This window comes from Acipenser ruthenus, chromosome 24 (assembly GCF_902713425.1).
Source record: "Acipenser ruthenus chromosome 24, fAciRut3.2 maternal haplotype, whole genome shotgun sequence".
In the NCBI taxonomy this organism is placed as follows: domain Eukaryota; kingdom Metazoa; phylum Chordata; class Actinopteri; order Acipenseriformes; family Acipenseridae; genus Acipenser; species Acipenser ruthenus.
Window position 1 is genome coordinate 5,630,134 of NC_081212.1, and position 18,916 is coordinate 5,649,049.

The following is an 18,916-nucleotide window of genomic DNA, read 5'->3' on the forward strand; positions in this document are numbered from 1 at the left end:
GAAGCCTTCTCAACTCTGTAACCCATGTAGGCATGCTCCTGATACTGACTGCAGCAACAGGAAACACTGAATGGGTGTTTGCAAACTCAGCTGTTGCTAAGGGAAACAAAACAGAAATGTAAGCAACATGGTGCTTTCTGGTATACTGATAATAATAAATGTGTAAAGCGGCAATGTTTTCACCATAGACTCATAGGCACTACATTTCAGTTCAGTGTAAAAACCTTGACTCTAGCCTGATCTCCTATAAAGCTTTCAAACAACTGCGCTGTCTATATAATAGAAACTGTAATCTGTTTCAAACATAACTTGGCTGTGTTTGATTTGATTTGCCTGGATTTATAATGCATCACATGGCAAAGGCATTGTTAATGCAGTCTCCCACAACAGATGGATTTCTAATGATTTTATATAAATGTGAAATGTTAATGACAGAAAACAGCCTGCAGTTGGCAGTAAGTAAAGGGGGAAGCTGTACTGAGGTTCTCTTGTATAAATATCACACTTGGGTGTGGTCTCAAAAAGGAAGTGGTGAACAGATTTTTGAAGAAGAGAAAAACCTTTTGTATATTTCCGGTTATGCTGCAGAGAAGCATTTAAAGTCCCGTATAAAGTTATATGAATGTGAAAATGTATTAATAACTCATTCACATTTAGCTGTAGTTATTACCAAGTAATTACTATGCAATACATTTGTTATAAACATAACTTAAAGTGATACCCATATTGTATAATTTATGCAAATTAATCTGATGAAATATCTGATGAAATTAAAATGAAATGCTAAAAGAAATGAGTTTACTTGGTAAAGAAGGATTTTGTTGGATAATATTGGAGATCCATGAAAAATATTTACATCGATAATAAAGTGATTTAATATTGTGAAGCACAGGAATGATTAAAAGGATAGATTTTAATCTTTCAAATCCTGCTTTCAGGTAGCACACTGTATTCCATTGATTTAAACAGTGGCATAACTATATACCGTTTAAATATTCAAAATAGGAACAAACCTGGTATTTTAATTACTTAATGGTACAGTAACATAAAGAAATAGAACATTTTGCTGTTGGGTTAAAGACCCTAAACTGCTTCTGTAGATTTTGCAGTATCATTTTGAGATCACATCCTGTGCGTGGATATCCTGTGCATCTATTTTTATAATGCCTACGGTGCCCACACATTGCAAGAGAACTGTTAACAAGACAACAAGATAAAACATGCAGCAATTCAAATCTAAAAAGATAAACACAAAAAACAAAAAGTTTTTTTTTTATGCACATGGTACAAACGCATTAAGCGCGTTGTAGTTTTTGTAAAGAAGAACTGATCAAAACTATTTTACAGCTTTCTTTTCGTCTTCTTCAGAAGGGAAAGGTGCTTTTGTGTGTGGGTACCGTAAAGTACTGCAGGTGTTAGGAAGAGAAAACCTCTGTGCGAACCTCTAGAAAAAACGGTAAGGATTTTTATTCCCAACTTCATACTGTAAATGCAAAGTTGCTAATCTAGTATCATGGTACGAATTCGTTAGCATGTCTGTGATTTAACATTCTGTGTCTATTACACTGTACAGTAATAAAGTAAAGGAGAGACAGAAATATATCAAAATAATTAGAAATAGATGTTCAGATGATACCAGCTTTGAGTCTCAATAAAAAAGAACTTCTATTCTAGGGCAGGCAGGTGGAGATAAACCTACACAATGATTTGCATAAACTGTGACTCCAAAAACTATTCAACCAGTTGCCTAAAATTAATTGGTTATTGTTTGTAACTTTGTTTGGGTTTTCAGTTCAGGCTACACTGGGATTTTATCGTCCTCATATACTCACTGTCATTTCATCATCATTATTATTATTATTATTATTATTATTATTATTATTATTATTATTATTATTATTATTATTATTATTATTTTATCCTTATCCAGGGTGACTTACAGTTGTTACAAAATACCACAATACAAAGTACCACATTGCAAAATATCACATTACACATTATCACATTACAAAATATCACATTATAGATAACAGCAGTTATAAAGTACAGTAAAATCAGTAGCAAATAAGATTAAAATAAGAGCAAAAAAAATCCAGTAAATAATTACATTTAAGAGCGAATTCGTCTGAGAGCAGTTAAACTTACAGTAAAAATATTTGCTTCCCATGAATAATGAAGCACGAGTGATCGTATGTATTGTATGTGGATGAACACAATCCCAGTGCACATATGTATATGCCCACCTGCAGGGAGACAGGGACCACTAGCACAGACAGCGGGTTGATTAACATGATCTCAAATGGATTGTGTTAAGGTCCCGTGGGACAGCATTTCTTGGAAAGCAGATCTGATGTACAGCACAGTGCTGCTTATTGAAGCACTGCCAACATCAAAGTCTGCTTTTTAATGGCACTGGATTTAATATGGATTAATTGCAGGTAACCGTTTTTTACGATATAGTTTAATGACACGCAGCTAGTTATATAATTCCGTCCAGAATATCAGTAACACATCACCTGCATCAATAGCACCATGAAAAAGTAGGTCAGTCACTATGACCTGTATCCACAGAGTGTGGGATAGCACTACATTACAAGTGCAGACCAAGCAGACTGTAATTTAATCTAAATCAGATCAGGGGTTTCCAGGTATAGATTGGGTGTGAATATTGTGGAAGTACTGGGTTATGAGGTATAACAAGCAATGATGTCAGTGCATTGTGATTATGTCATTTTTATGGTGCAGTGATGTCATTGAATTATGGTGATGTCACTGCATTGTGAGTGGCATCATTGTTATATATAACTGCATCCATTAAGTTAGCGGTTAAATGTTTATTTTCTCCTGAGGGGAAAAGGGTTCTTATAATACATTACTTACATGTTTTTATGACACTGAATTGCTATTAACAATAATCTTTTTTAAACATCTTTAGAACTAGATGTATACTTTGTTATTTATCATTTATAATTCGTGATACAGCTTTATACAAAAGACAGTAGCTATCATGAAGCAACAATGCTAGCCTTTCAAAATAAGCACTCAAGTGTAGTCATTTAGCAGCTTGACTAAGACCCAGAGCTAACTGAAAGTATCATTAGTTTATTAATACATATCGTGGTCAGGAAACCATAGGAGATATATGCTTTACCTAAATGAGGTTTTATTGCTTGTGTCTCAAAAGCCAGCCTCGCCTCGGGTACATAAACCACTCATGAGTTTTGCTTTGTGTTTGTGAGTCACATGCATGGTAAAGAACAACGACAGAGGAACACGTTAGGCGTTGTTTAAAAAAAAGGACTTAAGCAGAAGTTAGTGTGAGAGAGACACATGGTTTGAAATAACTACAGGGGTAAGAAAAGAGGATTCGACAAGACAGCATACATGGGTAAGTCAGTTACTTAAAAAAAATATTGTTGAAAAAATATCTACAACTATACAGCTAATATGGGTCACAAATAAACACTAAAAGGAATTGCTAGTTTGTAGGACTTCCCCAATATGAAATTACAGAAGGAGGCTTCCTTTACAAGCTGATATTAACCAGACCCAAGACTCAGCTAATGTGCTCTGATATACTCTGGGGAGGAATCGCATGCCTCCTCCTCTCTCTCTCTCATTGAATTATGGAAGTCCTTGCCCTTTAGAGTGGCTATCCTCAGAATAAAGACAAACCCAGGTTAGCTCACAGCATCCCTCACCAGGCTGCCTGTACGGATCCTTCTCTTATCACTTCCATTTCGCTGTGGTCCAGGGAATGGATTGTTACTCTTTATATTCTACGCATGGACACGCTGACTGCATTGGATCTCCTATGTGATCTATATGGATAATGCATATCAAATGATTGGACCAGTGCCTAGATTTTAATGTAAGTAGTTTTCTATTTAAATAAGCATGTTTTTTTAATTGCAAAAATTATGATAAAATATATATAATACTGTCACACTGCGACAGTTTTAGACAATTGATATGTATTCGATCGGAATGCTGTTTGTTTTATTCCCAGTAGAATTTTCCATCACTTGGCTATACGGACCATCCCTTTTTTTCCGTTCAGCTCTATCTGAGTTTACTGTCTTGTCACGAACACATCAGGCACTTGATTAAAGGAGATATGAAACTGAGAACCTGAGTTGCAAATCTGTTTATTCTAACCCTGAAAGAGCATTGAGACAGTGATTATTATTATTATTATTATTATTATTATTATTATTATTATTATTATTATTATTATTATTATTATTATTATTACATTCTTCAAATGCTGCAGACTTGTATAAAAGTCTAGGAAAGATAGCGCTTCTCAAAACTGCAGACCACTCTAATACTACAGGGAAGGTTACTACACAAAACAGCAGTAAACTACTCTTATTTACATATATGTATATACTGTAAATGCACATGTTATTTGTTTTTCAGTACTAGACACTGAAACTATTTATTTTTGATAGCAGTTATCCTAAGGTCATATTACTGAAAGTGAATTATCCTTTGATTAAATTGTAATTATAGCGACACAGCGTACACCGAGAGTCCTGTCCGTGCTGTTAATTTAATCTGAGGAGTTCTCAGGATGTCGAATCTGATCTAGACTCCAGTACAGTACTTTGGGTAAATACTAAAAAGACCCTGTCAATTCAATCTGCAAAAACAGAAATTATAACAAATAAAATACACCAAAACCGTTTTGAGATGTTATTTTATTTAATGTAGGGTCACAGATGGTTACTATGGAGTCAGGTGACACCACAACCCCAGTGTTTTTTTTTCCTTTCATATATAATGGTTCAAATGCCAGTCTGAAGTAAACAGCTTTGATAAATAGAAGCCAGTTTTTGGTATTCATTTCAGTAAGCCACAAAAACTGCTGACCATGTCTGTTATTTCACATGAACTTTGAAAAGGGAAAATACAGCGAAATAATTGTAGCCAGCGGGTTTTTAAATGATCCTTGTTTATAATAATACTCCAGATATACACACATTAGAGAACTGAGCCCCATGATTTAGAAGATAATACATACCAAAGGAATATCCCCTTGAGCTAAGCTGAAAGGCTTGTTCCACAGCTACAGTATCTTTATGACTATAGTGTCTGGGTAAGCACGACCAGGGGAGGGGTCTGTCAGACACTAAAAACAAACCCAGACTAATAGACCAGTCGAAGGTTTCCTACATTGTACCGACATGAAAAAAAACATCATCTAAAACTGCTGAAAAGAATTATTATAAACCTCATCTTAGTGAATGTTTTTAAATGCCCACGTGACCCTGTAATTTCAGACCTTTTAAAATCACTCGGAGGATTACTTAGTTACTGTAGAAAATGCATTTTACCATCATTGTGGTTTTGCATCTAAACGCAGCGTTGGCTATTATTAAATGCTAAGTGCTTTGTTAAAGCTTACAATATTACAATTTTTCCCACCACATCCTATTAAGTGAGTTCATTGCTGTTAGTAAAAAATAATGAGAGGCTTTGTTTGGAAGCTGTTCAGTTTCAGGTTGCATGCACAATAAACAGATAATGGTTCATGTTGATGTTACATTTGATAAAGTTACTACGTTCAGTTATCTAGCGGGCAAGGCCTGCTTAGTCAGATTGGAACAAAAACAGTAAAACCATGTGTCCATTCTGCAATTATTCGATGTAGTTACAGTGAGCCCTTGGATTTCCTGGTCACCAAAGAGACTAGATATTTGCATCTAATTCTTCTGCTTCTGTATTTCTGCTAAAGGAAAGGTTAGTTTTTTATGCTAAAATAAATCCTGATATAAAAAGATTGTGAAAGAGGAATCATAGTGGTTGCAAAAGAGGTTTTTCATACGAGTGGTGGCAAATACACAGTGCAGCTTCAGACGTGAGTCATCTACTGCAGGAGCTTCTTCCCCTTTTCTGTAGCCTCAATCCTGCTGGGTCATGATAGTTTAAATAACGTACTCAAATAGTTTAATAATGTCCTTCTTCCTTTTTCCTTCTGCTCTTTTAATTAAGGGACATGTTTTAATGCAACAAAGGAACGAAGAAAATCTAGGCCTTTGACCAAACAAACCTTGTACAATATTTTTTAAGGTTGCGATCCAAAAAGCTTTTCCTCATTAATTGGAAACATGGCAGCTCTGCAATGGCCAGGAACAACTCTTAATACATGGTAGAACAAAGAGGCAGCTACAACAGTATGAGGCTGACATTGGTAGAATGGTACCTCAGTGTTAATGGTATCATCAAAGACAATGTGCAATATACACTGGTAATGGTAAATACAAACTCAATGCAGAAGGCTTAACTTTTCTAACACTCCCAGAACTCAGATCTCAGTAAAAACTTGAGCATGACTGTGAGACACTAAATAATATCACTGTTTATAATATAATAAATAGTTACTTTGTTGTACTGTTCTCTTATAAAATCACAAGACTGGCTGTTACAATGATCCCTCATGCGCATGATCTGGTCTGTGTGGTCAGACCTCCATGACAGTGTCCTCTTTATATAGAATATGCCTGCCACATAATGAGTCACTACAGTATCAGCCTTTTTATACCAGACTGTCATGTGGACAGTATTTGATAGCATGTGGTTCATTTTGCTGTTTGATATTAACACGCATTTGGTAGAAGTGGTTTTGATTATTCATAGTAACAGACACTGTGTTCTATTTACAACATGGTTTTCAAAAGGGATAAAACACAGGGTCATTTATTTATTTTAAAGGGTACATAAGGACCTTTTTATTTTATTGTGTTACATGTTCCCATGTGCTGCTATAACTGTTTACGTAAGGTGTGTGTATTTTTTTTTTTTTTTAATTTTGAACACGTTTTTAAACTTTTAAATTGCGTTCCCTGCCTCAAGATGGCTTCCCATGTACCTGCATGGACCTCTCAGAACTACATTTCCCATCATCCTTCTGCCCACTGGTAAATCCATCTCAGTTACATATGTGAGCAGGAGAGTGATCCTTGTACAGCCCATAAACACCATGTAAAGGCATGACACAAACATGAATATTTAGTTTTTTCATTAACTTCGCACTGGAGTTGATGCTTAGATCATTTGTCACTTCAAGGCTACTAGAGATCTTGTTTAAAATTACAGATACTTTTTTTTTAACCCGTTGTCTCAGGTCTTTGGGTTACAAATATCCTTCAGGATCTCTCCTTGTTAAGCTATAAAGCACACTACCTTGGAGTCATATATTTTAATTGCTGTATTCAAACAGATGTTGCTGTTCACCTCCAACACATACAACACATGTAAATTTCTGATTCTGTTTGCGATTTCTATTGCCAAAGTTTAAATTCCAACCATGAAGAGGTGTGATAGTGCAGACATGGAGCGGTCTGTCGCCTCAGAGACCACATTAACACTGGAGAGTGAGGACTACCTGAGCGAGGATGAGAACTCCCAGCCGGCCAAAACCCCCAAGAACAAACCCAAAAGCCTGCTCCTGGGAAACGCCTTTGGGAATAAGGAGTCCGACAGCAGAAAAGCACCGATGGATACAGTCTGCCAAGAAGAAACGGCAGCAGTGAATGTGAGATTTAACACCAATTTCGACCGGTAAGAGAAATATTTGAGATACAGCAGTGTGCAAATGTATTACAACACCTCAAGATTTGTCATTGATATTCTTTATATACATAATTATCATAAACAGAACTATAGAACTGAGTTGTTCGGTTTGGTTCGGTTTAAAGAACAGATGTTTTGTCTCCTTCAAAAAGTCGGAGTTAATTAAAGATGGCGTCAAGGCTTTGAAAATGTGACCCAATAAGAAGTGTCATGTGATGGGATGTGATTGTTTGAGTTTCTAAATATTTTACTGATCCAAATGCTTGCTGTATTAAATTGGAAGCATTTAACCCAGTTTGGTATGATTACGTTTACTTGATTTACATTTTTATCAGCCAGTATTAATACTAACCACGGAAGCTGCTCTGCAGAACACACCGCAGATATCTTTTCAAAATATCAGCAGTTTTTTTGCAGAGCTGGACTGCCTCCACTTATGGTACTTCATATAGTTTCTTCACTTCTGTGTAATTAATACCATCATTAATAACAGCTGTGTCTTGTTCCCACTATGCTGACCCATTCTGGAGCCAGTATTCATTTTAGGATGTTGTATTATAGTGGTTTCCGTTTTGAGCTCATGGCACAATGTGTATGTTTGTAATTAAAGGATGATTTCCGGGGATGCTGATATGAGCAGTAAGGACCGCTACCCACATGGCAGGTTTGATATGAAGAGATTGTTTGCTGCTGTTGCCTCTGGAGATGTGTCCCAACTGGATGGTTTGTATGATTACCTGCAGAAGAACCAGAAACACCTCACAGATTCAGACTTCATAGGTAGGATAGATTCATATATCTAAGTGCCACCATTGAGATACTGTGCCAGAGTCTTACCATCAAAGACAACACAATGCTGGAAGTAACACTGCTGTCTTGATATGCCTTATAAAGGTTTACCATAGTAAAGTGTAATAACGCACAGTGAAACCATAGCAAAGTGTAATAAAGCACAGTGAAACCATAGCAAAGCGTAATAAAGCACAGTGAAACTATAGCAAAGTGTAATAAAGCACAGTGAAACCATAGCAAAGTGTAATAAAGCACAGTGAAACCATAGCAAAGTGTAATAAAGCACAGTGAAACCATAGCAAAGTGTAATGAAGCACAGTGAAACCATAGCAAAGTGTAATAAAGCACAGTAAAGCATAGCCCAGAAAAGTATGGTAAAGCATATTTAAAAAACATAGCAAACTATGGTAAATGCATTGTTTAACCATGGGAAAAACATGGCATAAATACTATGGTAAACCTTTATAAAGGATGGTAACACAATTTAGCATGTATATCATTAGAATGTCAAACAATGAAAATGTTACCGCTGTGTTACTATTCTAGAAATGGCTCCTACCCATTGTTATTGCCATTAAACAGTACTTGGTAAAACAATTTGCTGGTGCTTTCTTTTACATGGCATCTGCATTTTATTGATATGCTATTACCCATGTATTGAAGCTTAATTCCATGTTAATAAACAGTAAATAGATAAGAACAATGTAACTGTAAAATGATAAGGTATCAGTAACATTCAAAACCTAGCACCCCAAATGATATATAGCATTTGCAACAGTTTTATTTAAAAGTTTATACAAGGTCTTGAAATGAAAATATTCGCTCTATTAGAGGGTTACTGGTTTTAGTTTGTAATTGATTAACACAGATAAAACACCCCCCCGAAACAAAATCTGAAAACATTGAAAGAACACCAAAGACTGCTTATTGTGTCTTCCTTCTCCACTGTTTTTGGTGCAGTTCAGGGTGCACTGTGATTATGTCAGAAAATCCTTCAATACTTAGTCTGTTTTGAACAGTTTGAAGATGTTGTTTACTGTATATGCTGTTACCTGTAGTTTGTTCTAATAATGTATTAAATGTATTTTAGATCGTAGCAATGGAAAAACCTGCTTACTAAAGGCTCTGCTAACCTTGAAGAACGGAGAAAACGATACCATCAAGGTTCTTCTTGATATCGCAGAGAAAACAGACGACTTGCCAAAGCTTGTAAACGCAGTATATACTGACTGCTATTTCAAAGGTAAGATAGAGCTCAGAAATGTTCATTGTGCTCTTACAATATACAGTACATAGCAGACCCTCGTATTGATGTGATAGTTCTTTGTATCAGATAGTTTGCCTCAGATGGCTTGTAGCAGTTTGTATCACATGGAAACGAGGTTGCATTAACATTACTTATACTGTTTAATTATTAAAAACAATCTGAAACTTGGTTCTGTCTGGAAAGTAATAAAACATGGGTCCCAAAATGCCACCCAAACACTGATCTTACATATCAGTTGTATTTTGCGGGTTGTACAATGACTGTCGCAGGTCTGCAGGTTTTAATCTCAATTTGTGGTTCTGAGCTGTGAAATGCGGGTCACTTGGGTGCTCAGTAAAAGCATGATTACACAGGTTGAATTTGAATTTTGAAGCAGGGTAAATACTTGTGTTAACATGGTGTGCATCTTGGTGTAACGTGCGTTTCTTCTGAATCACGCAGGACAGTCAGCAATCCATATTGCTATAGAGAGAAGGAGCAAGTTCTATGTGGAACTGCTGGTGACAAAGGGAGCAGACGTCCAAGGCAAGGCCTGTGGGGAATTCTTCCAACAAAAGAAGGGAAATGGCTTTTATTTTGGTGAGCTCTAAACTATTCTAGTTTTAAAGACAGAGATTTACACTGTAGATACTACATTACTAATATACAACCATACTTTTGTATATGCATAATGTTATTTTATGGAATATACTACGATACCCACTATTATAACTGCATTGCTATAATGTATAATGAATTGTACATAAGCCTTTTATAGATTTTACAATGGTAAAGAAGCTAATATAACACCATATATGGTGATACACAATTAAATGTACTTAGGAAACTATTTATTTCAATGCAAATTTGGCTGCCCATGTTTTTCACAATTCACAAGTGTTTTCATTTCTGGATATCTGAAAATAGAGCAAACTGACACTATGCAAGGTTCCCTACTAAGATCCACAAATAAAGTTGTATATTAAACCACCATCTAGAGCTAAGCCTGTCTTGCAGTTAATGGGTTAAAACCGATTAAAACCTGGATCATTCATATAGGAAAGACAAGGGATTTTGAAAGCAAAGCATACAACACCACATTCATTTAGTATTATTGCAGTATAAAATACTGTAGTGCATATCGTACACCACAGAGATACTACAGTGCATACTAATCTATAGTAAGTACTATTGTATTCCATTGATATTTTTATGCATGTATATCCCATTATGTGTATGTTATGCTAAATGCGGTTCAATGTATGAATTCATGGGTTTCAAAGCGTCTTGACTGCACGATCTGCACATTGCCACAGGTGAGTATCCCTTATCGCTGGCTGCCTGTACTAACCAGCTCGACATCGTGACGTTCCTGATGGTAAACCCCTATCAAAAAGCCGACATCACCGCCCAGGACTCCATTGGGAATATGGTTCTGCACGTGCTGGTCACCATTGCTGACAATACTCCAGAGAACACCAGCTTCATCACCATGATGTACGATGCAATTCTGTTGCGGGCTGCCAAGCTTCATCCAAAACTTAGGCTGGAAGACATTGCCAATAATGAAGGACTGACTCCATTAAAGCTTGCAGCAAAGACCGGAAAGATTGGGGTATGTTGATAGTTTTTACACATATGAGCTTCTTCACGTTAACCCTTTATCCAAACGAATTGGGACCAGGATTGCGTTGGTAAAATTATTACTGTAAGATCAAACGACCTCCAAAAATCTACTGTAGCGTTAAACATGAAGAATGGGAAGGTACAGTACAGCTTCGGTTCGACAGGCGACAGAGAAGAGTGCGGTTTCTCATTCAACGACATGCCATCTCTCCATCTCTCAGATCTTCAGGCACATTATCAGGCGTGAGATTGACGATAAGGAGTGCAGACACCTGTCCAGGAAGTTTACAGAATGGGCTTATGGACCAGTGCACTCATCTCTGTATGACTTGAACAGCATCGACTCCTACGAGGACAACTCGGTGCTGGAAATCATTGCGCACGGCTGTGAAATACCAGTAAGACCTGGCATTGCTGCTTTATATAAAACCTGTTACGCTGGTCCTGAAGGAAAGTGATTTCCTATAGCCTATAGCAGGTGGTCTTTTTGTGTGTAGATTCATACCCATATACTGTATACATTTACCAGGCACATGCCATAATGTAGTTTACCATACTTAATCCAAATCTATAATGAAATTCCTCGGAAATTGTGGCATTTACAGGCTCCCATGGAATTCGCAGTCTTCCACAGATTTTACTGAAAAAAATGCTTGATATATTAAATTGGAAGTACTTAACCCATGCATTGTTTGATATGATTATGTTTACTAGACTTACATTTTTATAAGCCATTGTTAATACAAATACTAAACACATAAAACACAAATATCTACTTGTAATCTACTTGTAATATCTACTTGTAAAAATGGTATTACTGCCCGTTATCTAACCGTATATTCCTCAGACATGTGTTGAATCAAATGGCCAATTCCAGGTTCATGATCAAGGACATTACATAGAAGCGCATGTACTGTAGATGAGATGATCAATGAATCCACTGAAAACATCCAGGAGAATCTACTCACAAACTGAACACAGATACAGCACTTCAGTGCATGAACAGCTCATTCTCCCCTCAGGATACCCCTAGAATCTTTTCCCCCTGTAACAAGTGCACAGGATGCGTGAAAAGCAATTAAAATGAACTCGACCCCTTCGTGACATTCAGTTTTTGTGTGGATGCCCCCGGAGTCGAGGATCCCTTCTTTTTCAGAGGATGAAATCGATGGTCTCGCGGCTCTATATGCTGTAAAGGTGCCTCTGATTCCAGTTTCACTGTGTTTGTATCCTTTGTTTCAGAATCGACATGAGCTATTGCAGCTGGAGCCTCTCAATAAACTGCTGCAGGAGAAATGGGACAGATTCGCTGGCTTTATGTTTTACTTTGATTTTTTCTGCTATTTTGTGTACCTGGTCATATTTACCACTGTTTCCTACTACAGACTGGAAGGAAAGGTAACATGTATTTAGAAATATGTTTGTTTTGAAATATTGTGCTAATATTTACTGTGGGGAGGTGGAAAGACCCCACCTTAACATCTGTACCCCTCCCCCATACAATGTAATCCTTCAGAAATGTTATATTTCAAGTACTGTATTTGTAAACTATGCCTTTTCAATTCATTTTTACATAATTTGTTAATGAGTCATACCTTTTGTTTTCCATTGACCCACAAACTGATGAAGACAAAATGCTTGCCTATTTGACTTTCTTTTACAGTAGTTTTAGCGCAGAGCTTTAATGAATTATTATTGTATCAACTGTTCCGAGCTGCCTTGCTCTGTTTTTTTTTGTATTGCAGCCGCCGTTTAAAATCGAGGCCAATGTGAATGGAAAATTACGTCTCACTGGACAACTAATAAGCGTTGCAGGAGCACTTTATTTTTTCTTCAAAGGGGTACGTTGATGCACACACACACACAGTATAAAACTTGTTTTGGGGGATGTACACAAAATATTTAAATGATTAAAAAAATATTTATTTCAGGACATTTCTAACAAAAACCCTTCTTCAGCTGTGTAAGATTTTTCAGCCCCTCACAAGACTGAGAAAGTACTGCTAAATACTTAGAGCTCAAAGAACATGAAATGTCTATTTGAAAGGGTAGTCTTTAGAGACTACAGTATTCAGATTCGATCAGGGTCTATGGATAAGAACAGCGTTTTTGTTAAATATGTTTTTTTTATCCTTTATATTATATATATATATATATATATATATATATTTTTTTTTTACAGATTAAAGACTTTGTGATTAAACGTCATACATTTCAAAGTTTATTGCTGGACGGCTACTGTGATATTCTTTTGTAAGTACATTTCCCTTGTAACTTAGTCTATTTTGGACTGAGGAAGCACAGATACAGGCCAAGGGGCAAGCATTCCCATGGCTGTTGTGACAGCAAGATAGCGAGCGCTATGGAGAATATTATTAAACTCAATATTGGAGCACTGAAACCTAGAACCTCTCTGAGTTTGCACACCTAGTTAAAAAAAAACAAAAAAAACTGCGTGGTTTACCCCCCCCCCCCCCCATAAAACCAGGTTGTCAAGCTTAGTTTCAAGTACAGTAATATAGACAAGCATAGAATTCTTATTTTCCAGAAGGTCACATTGTCACCGATTCCTCCCTGTTGTCTAGTTTTTTGCAGGCAGTCATGTTCCTCACCTCCTCCGTGCTGTATACCTGTGGCATGGAGGAGTACGTCGCTCTGCTGGTCCTCTCTCAAGCTCTTGCCTGGATCAACTTGCTTTACTTCTCCAGAGGGTTTCAGCACATGGGCATCTACAGCGTTATGATACAGAAGGTAATACAAGTCTGTTTGAAAGTTAATCAAGCTACGTGTAATCTGTTACTCCTCAACACTGAACCTATCCCACATGCTTCTGTCTACCACAGATGATCCTGAGAGATATTATGCGCTTCCTGTTTGTCTATATGGTGTTCCTCTTTGGGTTTTCTACAGGTAATTCTTCTTTGTGTTCTTCTGTACCGAAGCACAGATATTCTGCTAAATACAGTAACACTGCCCTTTGAGTTCCCGACTGTAATGGTCAGCATTCAAGTCATTTGTTAAGGGTTCCTGATGTTTGCCTTGCATTCACCTGCAGCTTTGGTGACCTTGATTGAAGACGATCCACCTAAAGGACAAAACGCAACTGAGGGAAATAAACAGGAAGACTGCAAAAGAGAAACGTACAACAATATCTATTTCACCACCATGGAACTGTTCAAGTTTACCATTGGAATGGGCGACCTGGAATTCACAGAACAGTACAAGTTCAAGTTAGTCTTTTACTCACTGCTCATCTGTTACATCATCTTGACCTACGTTCTCCTGATCAACATGCTGATCGCACTGATGGGAGAGACCGTGGATAAGATTTCGAAGGAAAGCAAGAGCATTTGGAAGCTTCAGGTTTGTAACATTAGGCTCTTGCAATGGGGTTGAAAAATGTGCAAATGTTTAAAATACAATCACACTAGTGGTGTAGTCAAGGGTAAACTTAGTTTAACCCACTGCTCATATGGGGGAAAAAAACGTTTATTATCTGCTTTCCTATGATAAGCAAATGTATATATGTATGCTATGTATATCAAAGGTTAAAGTCAAGACATATACCAATGTATTATGTAAAGCAACTTCATCCTTCAACCCACAATTCTGCATGACCACCGCAAATGACATCAGGGAATAGAGTGCTTTGTGAATTCCAAGTATGGATACTGATGGTTTTGCGGTATGTGTTTCTGCATCTAGAGAGCCATCACAATTTTGAACCTCGAGAAAAGTTTGCCAAACTGCCTGAAGACCAAATTGAGGTCAGGAGTGATAAAGGAGCTTGGTCACAGCGCTGGAGAAGACAGCAGGAGGTGTTTCAGGTAATTCCAGGTTGATCACTTCAAAAGCGCATTGGAGAAATCACATCAATTTTAAAGCTTGATAAATAAAATTGGTTGTAATTATAAAAATAAATCAAAGAACATGTAATGCATTTAGGCATCAGATGGTATACTTTTTCCATTTGTTCTTATCCCATCAGCAACTTTCTATGAGTTGTTCAACCTGTGTGATTTTAAAAAGGTGAACTTCTAAATCCATTTCGAAAATCTTATTGTATTCCTATAGAATTACTGGTGTAACCTTATTTTTATTTAACTTATAAATAACCATGAAATAAGCATAAATCAGACTGTACAACTGTACAGTAACAGGATGCAACAGTTTATTTGAAATAATTGCAATCTTGAACTAAAGTTAAAATAAAAACTTTAAGTAAAGAACCAAAATATTCTTAGCACAATAAAAGGCGCACAAGCAAAAATATTAATAAGAGGCAAGAAACTGGATTTTAAAGCCGTGGTTAGCATTTCTTTAACTAGTACTATCCTATACGTAATGTCAAGTTTTCTTTTTCCTAAAAGCCTGGTATTATTATTATTATTAGTTATTTCTTAGCAGACGCCCTCATCCAGGGCGGCTTACAATTGTTACAAGATATCACATTATTTTTACATACAATTACCCATTTATACAGCTGGGTTTTTACTGGAGCAATCTAGATAAAGTACCTTGCTCAACGGTACAGCACCACTGTCCCCCACCTGGGACTGAACCCACAACCCTCCGGTCAAGAGTCCAGAGCCCTAACCACTACTCCACACTGCTGGTAAATATTAGAATTGCTGTTTGCTTTCCAAATGGTTTCATTCACCTCTGCATGTTTCTTAAACGCCTAGAGTTGAGGAAGTGAACTGGACTCGCTGGAACTGCAATCTGGGCATCATTAACGAGGATCCTGGACAGGGGACTGTTCCGAGTATCGTTTATCCAGAACCAACACTTAGAACTAGAGGTACCGGATTTCTTCTCAACGCATTGATTGTAGATTTATCATCCCACTCACTGACCTCATTAAAACATCACATTCTGATGTGCGATTCAGATACAGAACTGAGGAGGGAGTACTGCACAGTCACATTCAATGTTACGTTTTTTGATTTTCTCTTTCAGAGCGGAGCTGGCGCAGAATAGTTCCACTGTTGAGGCAGCTGAGTCACCAGCAGCGCCCCCCTGGGAACCAGCAGCAGCAGCAGCAGGAGGAGGAGATGCTAACCATCCGTGCCTCCTCGTCACAGAGCGAGCAAAGAGACTAGCAGAGACTGTTTCCACTGCACGTTATAACTGCACCGTCTCAACCGGTTTTGATGCACCCCACCATCCGTAAGACACTTCTTGGTACCACTATACTACTACTGTACACACACCCAGTAATCACTGTCAAATAACTTAGAAGTACCAAGTTTTGCATGACCTGAATGGACCCATGCACCAATGTAGGCGATCCAGGAGAACAGTTTTTAGAAGGTGTTTTTGATCAGTGCAAAAATAGAACAAAGCTCTGCTTCAAATGCCACTTTAAATTTTTTTTTGTTTTACTGTTTTATAGTTCTGGTTTCTGTTGCTGCAATATTGAGTTCTTATTACCTTTGTCTTTACCTGGCTTTGAGCTAGTCTGGAGAATCCCAAGTGGTGGGATTCATATTATGGGACAATGCCACTGTCAGCCCCACCTACTTACTCACCAGAGAGCTGGGACCAGCAGCGTGCAATCACATTGTCACTTGATTTGAACATGGAAGAATGTTCAATACAGACACTTTGGATACTTCAGACAAGCTCAAAGCCAGCCTGGTATTTACCATGTTTGAAATAGAGGATGGTCTCCGGTTCACATCCACTCAGTGTTGTATGTAAAAGGACAGTATGTGACATTTTTACTTACCATTCGAATCCAGTTAGGTTGAGGTACATCTTTGGCATTCTATATAAATTCAACACAGATGATTTCCCTGCAATAAATAATAAAACTAACATTGTATTTGCACGCAATTACCAAATAACCTTTGATCTGCTCGTAATTCTATCTAAATAGGAAATGTTTATGTCTGCCTGTATATAATAATATGCAAATAAAATGAATAGGATTGAATACATCTTTGTTTATTTATTTATTAGCTTATTTTTAATCTTCTGTACCTCATATAGAGGATATCTGGATGTATAGAATGTTCATGAAATCATATGGCATGGCCAAATAAAAGCAAAACAGCACCCTCTCCTGGTCAAGTTCTTTAAATACGAATACACTTACATATATTAGCAAATACCAGACTTTGATTTAATAATAGTTTGTATTTTTTGGCTTAAAACAATATTGCCTACCAGAAATGTCCTTGGGAATAAACAACGAAAAGTTGTCCTTGCTTACATCATGTTAGAGCTGGCTGCTGTGTATCGCTTGACTGTTTTACTAATTTTAACAGCAGTTGTTCTTAATACAGCCATCTTTAGATTTCCAACCCTGCTATTATTTCACTTAGCTCATTCCATTGTATATTGTTTTAAATTATTATTATCTATAGTGATGTTAAATCCAAACAAACTGCAGCATTATTGATTTTTTTTTTCCATTGTAACAATTTAACCAGCATTATTATTTATTTCTGTTAGAGATGTGGCAGCTTCTGCATTTTCACAGATTTAACCAGAAAGCATTGAGCAGTAATGCATTCTCCATTAGTATTGCTTTTTGCATACAAGCATAAAACATATAATGTTTAAAATCAAACCATTTTTTAAGAAAATATAATTACCTACCTCAAAATGAAAACTTTTTTTTTTACTGTAACTATTTCCTTTACTGTTGTAAGGTGCAATAGTTACTTTAATTTTTCTCTTATCTGTGTCCCAGCACTTAATATTCTTCAGAGAAGCACACAGCTGAAGGCAGATATATATGGCAGCAACAGAACCCAGAAGTACTGGGAGCGGATGCAAACATCATAAACTTGCAAGTGAAATGTAAAAAATATTATTATAATTATATATATATTTCAATCAGGTAGTGAAAATAGTACAGAAGCTAAATCAAGGGAATTGATGCTAGATGTTTTCTGAAAACTCCTCTAGGTCCAGCTACTAAACACACTTTCAAGTTTGTAATATAAGATTGAGACTGTGTTAGCAATACATTCCAATAGTAATCCAACGGCCAGTGTAAACGACACCTTCCACGTGTCTGCCCTTTAAGCTGATCATTTCAACAGCAGGGATACGGTTAAAATATTAGAACTGGTTTATAAAACACCACAAAAAATGCAGCTTTGATTAGCTTTTTTGGTAAACCGTAGGCTGCTGCAGATAAACATCCTTCAGATTTTAAAAGTGAAGAAAATGAGTAAGAAATAAAAAGTACAAAGGTGCAAAATGATCAGGGACAGAGTGGAAATTAAGATAATGGAAAAGCATTATAAAACCCAAAGGACCACTGTACATCTTTAAAAGTCACTCTGCCTAATCATGCATGAATCTATTCTTTATTGAAATAATTCAAGCAGGGATTCATGAATACGATATAGACATTTTGTTCTAGGCAGGTTAATGTGATAGTGTAACCTAAGTCTGATTGGAGGTGTGCTTAAAATAAACAAGATGTAATGATCCTTGAAATTGACCTGGTTCTTGGAACACAGAATCCCATTAAGCAGCAAGGAATAAAACTCCCACAAGCTTCACGGCAGTGGATAATTTGTCATGTTTTTTGGAAAAGCTTTTTGTCATACTTAAGGATTCTTAACTTGATGAGAGGTTGGGGGCAGAGTTATAAAATCTCAATCATGTGAACTCATCTGGCCATTCCATAAAGAACGGTAAAGAACATTGCAA

At 36.8% G+C, this 18,916-nt stretch overlaps 1 protein-coding gene across 4 annotated transcripts; it reads left to right on the forward strand.

Moving 5' to 3' along the window:
* The first annotated feature begins 1,176 nt into the window (after nucleotides 1-1,176).
* LOC131700531 (transient receptor potential cation channel subfamily V member 1-like) lies at nucleotides 1,177-17,302 on the forward strand. Of its 4 annotated transcripts, XM_058998339.1 has the most exons (17): nucleotides 2,990-3,388; nucleotides 3,755-3,871; nucleotides 7,299-7,566; nucleotides 8,189-8,358; nucleotides 9,461-9,613; nucleotides 10,079-10,216; nucleotides 10,933-11,231; nucleotides 11,464-11,640; nucleotides 12,485-12,640; nucleotides 12,988-13,083; nucleotides 13,425-13,495; nucleotides 13,828-13,993; nucleotides 14,086-14,152; nucleotides 14,298-14,605; nucleotides 14,948-15,069; nucleotides 15,928-16,043; nucleotides 16,202-17,302. In XM_058998339.1, exons 3-17 carry the CDS (start codon nucleotides 7,313-7,315, stop codon nucleotides 16,342-16,344), a joined length of 2,436 nt encoding a protein of 811 aa, XP_058854322.1. In that variant the 5' UTR covers nucleotides 2,990-3,388; nucleotides 3,755-3,871; nucleotides 7,299-7,312; the 3' UTR covers nucleotides 16,345-17,302. The 4 variants fall into 4 exon arrangements, with proteins under 4 accessions (XP_058854321.1, XP_058854324.1, XP_058854322.1 ...); XM_058998338.1 differs by lacking the exons at nucleotides 2,990-3,388; nucleotides 3,755-3,871 and adding an exon at nucleotides 1,177-1,456; XM_058998340.1 differs by lacking the exon at nucleotides 3,755-3,871.
* The last annotated feature ends 1,614 nt before the right edge of the window (nucleotides 17,303-18,916 follow it).

What these genes read in the sequence shown, in the direction of transcription:
- LOC131700531 (XM_058998338.1), top strand. Translation starts at nt 7,313, where the DNA reads ATGAAGAGGTGTGATAGTGCAGACATGGAGCGGTCTGTCGCCTCAGAG. An exon ending in CACAGATTCAGACTTCATAG is followed by an intron (nt 8,359 to 9,460) that starts GTAGGATAGATT and finishes AATGTATTTTAG; the next exon opens with ATCGTAGCAATGGAAAAACC. An exon ending in ACTACAGACTGGAAGGAAAG is followed by an intron (nt 12,641 to 12,987) that starts GTAACATGTATT and finishes TTTGTATTGCAG; the next exon opens with CCGCCGTTTAAAATCGAGGC.